General features: G+C 39.7%; 1 protein-coding gene across 1 annotated transcript in view; it reads right to left on the reverse strand.

Moving 5' to 3' along the window:
• rgl2 (ral guanine nucleotide dissociation stimulator-like 2) overlaps positions 1-8,926 on the reverse strand; it is a 33,045-nt gene extending 24,119 nt beyond the window's left edge. Inside the window, exons 1-2 of the mRNA XM_046044761.1 lie at positions 8,689-8,926; positions 6,440-6,612 (exon numbers count right to left, since the gene is read on the reverse strand). Of these exons, the coding sequence (XP_045900717.1) occupies positions 6,440-6,604 (165 nt within the window). The 5' untranslated portion in view covers positions 6,605-6,612; positions 8,689-8,926. The remainder of the gene's footprint in view (positions 1-6,439; positions 6,613-8,688) is intronic.
• Between the last annotated feature and the right edge of the window lie 943 nt (positions 8,927-9,869).

The following is a 9,869-nucleotide window of genomic DNA, read 5'->3' on the forward strand; positions in this document are numbered from 1 at the left end:
CTCTCCTCTCTGCTCTCCCGCTCTCTTTGTATTTGTAGATAGATGACCTTCCCATGCAGATAAACCTGTTTGACTGCGTGTCCTATTTAATAGATCACTAACCAAAACAACAATTATAAAATTTGATAACAAGTAGTAGTTGGACAGCCTCCAAACTGTATTTTTATTCAGAATACTGACACGCTATTTGAGCAATAGGTTCTCTGTAGTCTCGTAACGAGAGGTAATAAATGTTCAGACACAGACTGAACCAGGAAACAAGCTGTGTTTATTTAAAGGGCTAATGGCATCGCAGAGTGAAGACATATTAACTGAGCAGAGACTTTCACAGCTCTGTGTGTAGGCCTATGTGTGTGTGTGTGTGTATGTGGGGGGCATTAAAGCAGAAATCATGTATTTTCTTGGCCACATGGGGGCATTGGAACAGGCTGTAAACACAACATTGAGCATATCACCTTATGAAGTTGTTATGGCTAACATGTTAGCAAACAGCCTATCTGTGTATAGCAGTATCTAGCTGACAGCTTCAATATTAACATTCATTTGGAGTTATGTTTCTGCTGTTTCTGTCTATCTGGCAACTATATTCCGATATTCACCCTTCTTTTAACTCCGTTTTTGGTTCCACCAACTTCTGAAAAAAAATGAGGCTCATTAGCTACTAAATGTTCCACTATGTTCACTGGCTAGTTGGGAACTTCTGTCTGTCTGTCTGACTGTCTATAGAGTAATGTTAATTTATCAGAATTTATTTTTTGCTAATAGCAGCTTTCTGCTGTGGCGGAAAATGAGGTTCACAAAAACAGTAAGACTTCAAAAAACAGTGAAGTTGCGGGCCGTAAAAGATGCTAAATACTTGGTGGAGCTAAGAGGAAAATCAGAGTGGGGTGATAATTCTCTGTAGGTGTCCTTTCACATTATATGTTGTCTTTTGACCCATTGCATAAAAATATTTATTAGAGCAGAGAATACAATTGTCAATCTGTCATCAGATCTGTCATCTGATATTACTTACTTACTGAAAAAACTGAAAGTGTGCAAAATAGAAACTAATATATAAAAAAATGCATAAATAGTTGGCTAAATGTTATTTAAACTTCTCAAGAACTGGAGCACTCAGTAGTGTCATAAGACTGCGTATGAGCATTAGTCATTCTAAAGAGCCAAACTACTCTCAACGTAAACTGTATTTACTCATCGCCATTGTTAGGTCCTGCTGGACACAACTTTCCAATTCAACTCTTGAGGAGTATGTATTCAAACTCACTGATACAATACACAATTTATAGTATGTTTTTAAAATACAAGTGGAGCTCATAGCCTATTTAGCTATAAAAAATATAATATTTAATTTAATCACAATCTCAGACAAAAAGAGAGAAAAAAAGAACCGACAAACCAATAGTTTTTGCTGGGAGTCGAGATAAGGCAGGTCATAAGACAATAAGAGGATAGATGGTAACAGAACAAATTACTTCTGCTAAATCTATTTCTGAAAACGGAGTGAACGTGTCAAAATATGATAAAAGGGGGAAAGAGATATGTGTTATAGATATCAATGTGTGCAGGCAGTTAACAGTATGATTACCAGCTGCATAGAGCTTATGAGTCTCATTGAGATAAAAATAATTGAAAATGAGGCTTTAAATATAGCTTGTTTATATATAAGATATAATTTCCCCTCAAGGCACAGTCTTACTGCTTACTTGTAAAATAGTGAAAGTGATTTAAAGCTCTTACTGATCACCTGTCTAGCACTTTAGTTCAGTGATAGTGTGGGCCTTTATCACAGACAAAGAAGCTAGCCCTTTGCGCCGTTTCCTTATTCCAGACAGAGCTCGTATATTGAGATACTTGAGATAAAAGTATATTCAGTGGAGCCTCAATTGGGTTTGCCTTCTAAAACCAGGCTGAATCAGGGTCAAAGAAACAGCCTTTTCTGTGATGAAACTTTTCAAAGCTTGATAGGTGTGTATAATTTGGAGCCAGATGCCTCAAAGGCTGGCAGAAAGGCATAATGATTAGAAGCTCTGGTGGGTGGTATGAGTTGGTTCTGGTTAATAAAAAAAGCAATCTGCAGCTGTGAATCTCATCTTTAACTTTTATCAAAACCAGTGTTGATTTTTTTTCCTATATGTAGCATTGTTGTTGCCCTATGAGACACTTTGTTTATGTGTTTTGAAAGATGGGATCATGTATTAGAGCCCTAAGCTCTCCTTTTTCTTAAACCAACCCCCAGCTGCAAGCAGGAAGTACATAATAAGTGGAAACAAACACAGGAAGCAGGATGTGCTGTCGTGTTGCGAAGCTATTTTTCTTCCCCTCTTCTTCCATCACAAGTTGAGGCTGCGCCAACCTCTCCTCTTGAAAAACTACGTCAGCTATTGGACAACACCAGAAAAGCAGGGGGCAGGAAGTCAACTCTCCATTTTCACCCCCAGTCTCGAAAACACAACTAGTTCCAACCTTTTTCCTTAAATAAATCCATGTAGTGGGCTTCCGCTGTGCCAAAAAGCTTTGGCTTTGAACAAATACACACACAGCTCACGCCCTTATTTACAACCCTACACGAGTCTTTTCACTAAACAGGGGGCCATAAATACATCTTCTGAAGCTTTATTTAAAGATAACCATTGTTTTTTGAGTGGTTCTCAACCCCGACCCCTTCCTTCCTATCTTTCTCTCTGCTCCTCTTCTCACGCTTTCATCTATGTATCCCTTGGTGCCCGTTATCAACTCTCTTTCAAGTAAAACTCTGTGGCATTAAAGTCAAAGCTGTTCTGCTCCACTTAAAGGAATAAATCCTCCCATGGATACGATTACTTGTTTAGATACCATCCGTCTGTGATGTTCTGATGTTGTATGGAAGTTCACTTTTTGGTGTGCAAACTTTACCATAACCTGGATCCACTAATTCTACTTTAGTGAGTGACTTCTACGAAAATGTGCAGATAACAGGCATTAACTTGTTCCTGTCAGGCAAAGTTGGTTTATGGATACATACAGTAGTTAGCCAAGCAACGTGTGAACATTGCAGGGCAAAATATTTGGCCAAATGTATGTGGACAATCAAACACAGCATGTGGACACCCAAACATTACACCCATATGTGATTATTGAGCATTTGGAAAAAAAAACCCATTGGCATTGTTTTACTGTTATAACTACCTCAACTCTTCTGGTTTCAGATTTTGGAACCTGGCTGCAGGGATTTTCTCCAGTTCAGCCACAGGATTATTACTGATGTTGGGCGACAAAGCCTAGCTCAAGGCGCCAGTATACTCCATCAGAACAATATGTCGGATGGGCAAATAGCTTTGTAAACCTCCCTCCCACACACCTTTCCGACATCACAATTGAGAAATCTGTGCTTCAATATCTGCTACTTTCCGAAACCGACAATCCGACATTCACATCCACTTCATGCAGTGATTGGCCAGCTGTGTGAAGGTGAAAAAGGATCCAGGGTTTGAATTTCTCTCTCCAGCTATGTTTTATAATTCTTGACACAACTATATCTGTCACTTTTTATTCATGTGTACAACCAAGTACAACAATATGAATGACTTGCAGGGGAGACGAATGAAGATGTGCTCCATTATTCCCGTATTTAAGCGATATCGCGTCGCTCTCCTCTCTATGATGGCCGGCTTTTCACTCCACCTTTGAGTACGGTGTTAACAGTAACAACTTTTATCTTTCAATGTAGTCAGACATCGTGTCTTACAAAGCAGTTAATTTCTTTTCAAGAATAATCTGCCCCCCACTATCAGTGTTCCAGTTAATCCCAAAGGCGTTGGATGGGGTTGAGGTCAGAAATCTGTACAGTGCCTTTTCTGAACTGTTGCCACAAAGTTGAAAGCACATTATTGTCTAAATCATCATTATATGCTGCAGTATTAAGATTTAGTTAAACCAAACTTGATATTTGCATGTATATTATATTTTGATTAATATCACAGCGGTCGAATGGTTTTTAGCTGCATTTGAAATATTCTATTCTTTGAAACTATTTTTTTTCATTCTACATTCTGCCTGTTATCTTCTTTGAGTGGAAAAATACACCATCAAGCTACAAAATAGACTATAAAATGCAAATTACATTATCAATATCTGTTATCTGTGTTAACCCTATGAAAGTGTTTCAGGCATCATTTTCATCTCAATCAATGAAACTGAAAACACACTTTCTTTCACTTAAAAGCTTCATTGTTCACTCGAAGTTACCACCTCGTGTATTCTGCCTCACACATCCATGTTTCTCTCAATAAAGAATGAGCAAGTGGCCGTATCGGATTCCACTTGCCAGACTGTCCTTGGAGAGGGCCTGTGTTACTGGATACTGTTTAAAGAGAGAGCAGGTGTACACAGCATCGACCAGCCAAACCACCACATGCATTATTTACTGTGAGGTCCAGCAGCCACCATGTGACACAAGCACGAAGGAAGTCTGCTCATTCGGAAAGAGAGTCAGTGCAACTTCTTTTTTTAGCTGCAAGGAGTTTCTTGAGGCCCGGTGTGAAGTAACACTAAATAGCCATGTGCAGGTCATGTGTGGGGGCAAGAGAGTTGGTCAGTAGATCATCATGACTCAGGGTAAATGTTTTGTTACCAATATAGCTGTTGTTCAGGTCGGAAGTGGTTTTTAACACACGTGCAAGAGAGAAGGAATCCTATCCTCAGCTATAGATATCAAAAAATTAAACTCAGCAATACTTTTCAAGATAAAGCCTAAAAGTTTTCTAAAAGTCTCAAAATAACACATGAATCAGAAAAGCTTCTGAAAAAGCTCAACGAACCTCACTATCAAACATTTACAGAGGTGAAAGATCGTGGGAAATTCACCTGTGCCATGAAGCTATTAGCAAAATTTTAGGTCAACGTTAGTCCATATTTCAGAACAAGCTTGGATGTCATGGCAGTTTCACACGGCGTCGCTGAGACGATCCGCTAAGAATCCCGCTTACATTGAGAGGGTACTATCTGCAGTGGAAAATAAAATGGAGAAAACTACCTGCTACCAAAAGAAAGTCAAGTTGAGACTCGGACAGGGACATAAATAATAGTGATGTAGTTGAGTTGAGATATAATATGGAAAAGTCAGGGGATGACGAGAGTCACTAAGATTCATCCTCTGTGGACTAGGAATATCTGTACAAAATGTCATGGCAACCCATCCAGTTAGTCATTGCTGTTGGTAGTTAGATATGATCTTGTGCATAAGTCTGTACTGTGTGTGTTGTATTGTATCTTTTTTTTTTTTTTTTTTTACTGATATGGACCTATGTGTCTGAAATAAAAGTTGATTGACTGATTGATTGATTGATTGATTGATTGATTGTTGAGATTTTTCAGTCTGGACCAAAGTGGTGGACAGACCATCTGACCGACTGGCTGGCCTTTAACAAGCACTATTTCACATAAGCCCAAGACTTTCATGGGCCAAATGTCATAACTCAACCAAAGAGGTGAGTCCATGGGGGAGTCCAGCAGGAAAGAGAGGAGCAATCGTTGCAAAAGTGTTTGTAAAAGATTGCAACAAAAAAAGAGGAACTTTTATGAATCGGAGATTTTATAGAAAGGCACGAAACCAAGTCATGATGATGCAAGTACCCACACTGCAGTGCTGGTAAACGTCCAGTCGTTGTTTAACTGTATTAAAATCATGAAGGTCTAACAAAAGCTGTAGTGGGATGCCAATTTGTCCTAGAATGTAGACAGTCAACCCCAAAAACACACTTTATTTTTTTCAGAAAGACAGATGAGAGAAGCTTCATTGAGTTACAGAAGCTAGTGGCTAACATGGACTTGGCATCATGACTTCCGCTCTGTATTGGCATCGCTAATGCCATGCCGCAAGCAACTATTGCATAACTGTCATTATGCCATTTAAGTTTAAAATACATCACTAGATGCACAGTTTTGTTGTGAAACTACAACATTATTGCCAGGCTTGAGTCTGTGTACCAATATTCCTTTAAATATTTGTTTAATTTGCATCTATGTAACTGGTTGAATATATTTTGTTTATGGAAACTAACAGCATTTGGGTCACGCTGGTGGAAAAGCAGTTAATTCACACACTTCACCTCTCTCTCTCTGACACACTGACTTTATTCCCTCAGGGTTTTGAAAACAAGCCGACTGCATCCGCTATTTATTCAAGAAACTGGTTGTCGAATGAGCTTGTACAGTTTTTAAGAGGACTTTTAAGAGCCATTACAAATAAAAAGTTCTCCTAATGTCCTCTCTGCTCTGTCACATCACTTTATTGTGTGAACAGAAGAAAAACGAATAAAATTTGTAGTAGGAGACTGTCCGCACTCAAACAACACCACAAAGAAAGCAGTGAGAAATAATACCACCTCATATCACTCCCTGTAACATTAAGTGGTAAAATGATTGATGTGTTTCAGTGACACAAAAGGAAAACACTCACCTGTGAAGTTTCCAATTCATCGCTGCCGCTTCCCCTCCCCTTCCCTGATTGGCTGCTAGGGGTGCCGCTGTCAGGTGGTAAGGGCCGGTAGCCAATGAGAGGCACGTCACTTGACTCCACCCCAGGGAGGTCACAACCACCTGTTCGCATGTTACGGGGCAGCATAGTGCCAGCTGCCACAGACAGGAAGAACATAAGAAAAGAAGTGTTTCGTGGTCTCTTAGGTAGCCGTTCAGGCAAACATCTTGAGAGCTTGTTGAGATTAAATAAGTGAAGATGTTCATTAGTGCTCATGATAATACAAAGTAACATTTGAAGGTTATATTGTTATTCTCCTTATAAATCACTCTAGAAAAGCGTAATAGAGTCCTCACTCAGACCAGGGAAGCATCGGCTTCCGGTATATAAAATAATTAATTTCAAAATGTTACTATTACACTAATAACTCCCTGAATGGTTTAGGACCTGAATACATTTCAGATCTGCTGCTACTGTACACTATGAATCGTCCATACCTCTCAGATTGTTTGGGATAGGTCTCAGGGTCAAAACTAACATGGAGAAGATGGGTTTCTATGCACCACATATCTAAAACAAACTGTCTGTTCCAAGTTTTAATTCCTTTAAATTTCATCATTTTACTCTTTTGCAATGCTTTTTATGTCTTTTTATATTGCCTTGTGTTTATTTTATTTCTTGTCGTAAGGGACATTTTCACACTTTGTAAAAAAATGGACATTGAAACAGGTTTTGCTTGCTATAATCATTTCTGGCCATTAAAATATCACTTAATGCTCTTTTATGCCTCACATAACGCACTTTGAATTGCCTTGTTGGAATACATTTAATTGTTGTACACATTTCTAAACTTTAACAGATAAATATGGATAGACTGAACTTTTTATGATCACGTTACAGTGTAATTAGAACAAAAATATATGCCAATAAATGTACTGCCACTTTAATATCAGTTTGAGTCTCTGTGTGTAACCAACTATGAATACTCAGAACCTGCTAAAGATGAACATCGGACAACATATCAGGCACAGTTTGACTTTGGCAATTGTCATAAAAACAGTACAGCAATCTTTGATTGTATTCCTTTCATTTTAAGTGAAAGGAATACACTACAGTAAGTCAATGGTAGCTTGGAAGCCACTGCGTGGTTAATTTGTTTAACACATTCATTCTCCCCCATAGCAGGTCAGGATTTGCATAGCAACCCCTCCTTCCATTTCCCTTTCCCCTCATTGGTATTTGGATTGCCATGAAGATAAACATCTAGTAAACACTGTTTCAGGAAGAGAGGTGTAGGAGGGAGAGAGATGGAGAGGTTGATACACAAGTGCTATTGAAATGTGAACTCTTACACAGTGATGCAAGCCTGAAGCATTATGAAACCACCGTTTGAGCACTCAATTGTGCAGGTAATGCATAGTATGTTGACTTGTGCTTTGCAGTTTCTTGACTTTGTGAGCAAAAGGTGCAGAATGGCTGAAAATCCACAGAAACAATCCCCTAAAGATCCCTGTCGACTCACAGCTCTGGATAAGAAAGAGCAGGAGCTAAATAGCCTCATGTGTAATATAAAAATGTGCAGGCACTCCCAACTTTCCATTGTGCCTTTGTGTTGGACTCCTGCAGCTCTGTTGAATTAGTGCGATGCTTACTTTCCCTTACATGATCATTTATTGTTGGTGTAGGTATTTAATTTGGTTCTTAATAATCAGAAATCAGTTCGCAGTCTGCATGAGAGAGGGAAAGACACATGAAGGCCTACAAGGAAGTCATTAACAGAGCAGTTTATGCCCTGACCAACGGCTATGCAGTGGTCTGAATGCCTGCTATTCACTGGCTCTGACCAAAGCAAACAGCCCACATATGACTGAGGTGTACACACACACATACAGGCCTACAGCTGTTACTAGGTTACAATCAAGTCACACCCCAAAATGCTCCTTTTCTGCTAAATAAATGCAACCATAGGGTGGTGCAGCAATTGTGTTAAATCCTAACGATAGCTTCTGTCACAAGGTAGGCTGGATGAAGAGAATAAGCCTAACAGTATGAGGGCTGTAAAAGTTTGTGCGTGCTGACACTCCCATTACAACACACAAGCCTGACATATGATGACATTTGCTTCCTATAGTGAGTCACTCAATGACATGAAGGCCATTGTAATTTAAAAACAGGCGATAAAATGAACCAAATAGTGGAAGAGAAATGAGGGAAGCTTTTGTTCAACTTACAGATAGCAAAGAGACATTCGCAGGATGTGAGCTATCCAACTGCGGTCAGCTGGATTCAGGCTGCATTGGATGACCGCTGGTGGTGCTGGATCGGTGGCCGGCTTAGCTGAGCAGAGTCGCACCCATCTGTATCATCGTCACCAACAACAACACCGACAAGGGAGCTCCGTCCTCCGCCTGGCCGCCCCCACCCTCTCTCTACCTTCTATCAGCGTCCCCACACCGCTCCTCTGTCCAACCTTCGGCAGCTGATAGCGCACTTTGGTCAAGCTGCAAACTCCCTCTCTCTCCTCCTCCTCCTCCTCCTCCTCCTCCTCTCTCTCTCCCTCACTCTGTCTCTCTCCCTCTCTCCGGCGTCGCAGTTCCAGTATGTTGTGCCCTCAGCGCTTTGGCAACAGCTCCGTCTCTCTGAGTGGCACACAGTGTGAGAACACAATACACCAGACTGGCTTCAATGCACTGCCCCACCGGAGAAATGTGACTTCAGGGAGACATTCCGCGCATGAACGAACGCATTTCCGCACGGTAGACTCGAGCGCACGCACGCGTACACACGCGCTTTTCTATTACTAGTGACAGTCCTCAAACCTGTAACCTGTTCACCTCAACAAACCTAATCCTGGCCATAACAATAACCCTAAATAATAATCCAAAATCAATTTAGGTAGCCTGAACCATAAAGAAAAAACCTGATCCTTCTCTTAAATGTAATTTATGCTTAAATTATTGAGGTTTATCACAGAGGTCTAAGCCTAATACAAATACTTATTTGATGCTAGTTTATACTCCTACTCAACTACACTTGATAGCATATGTAATTATTGAACTTTGACTAGCTTTACAGTAATCACTAGTCCTTTTGCAGAATATCATTTTAAGCACAAAACATGTTGCATTGTTATGATAAAATTACCCAACAGTACATATGAAAAGTTAAAATGAGCTTTACATGACCAACTACAACAGTAAAATGCTGCTTAAACAAACAAAACAAAAAAACAGTAAAAGAAATCAATTATTCAATATGACTGCATATTAATATAACACTCACAAGAAAACTACAAATTTGTAACATCTCATCACATTGCATGAGCTGTCAAGGACAGAGTGATGCTCTGACCTTTCAACTCTGAAGTATTTCAAGTCAAAAAAGCAAAGATTTGAGATAATTTGAAGGGTTT

Source organism: Micropterus dolomieu, linkage group LG03, assembly GCF_021292245.1.
Source record: "Micropterus dolomieu isolate WLL.071019.BEF.003 ecotype Adirondacks linkage group LG03, ASM2129224v1, whole genome shotgun sequence".
Classification (NCBI taxonomy): domain Eukaryota; kingdom Metazoa; phylum Chordata; class Actinopteri; order Centrarchiformes; family Centrarchidae; genus Micropterus; species Micropterus dolomieu.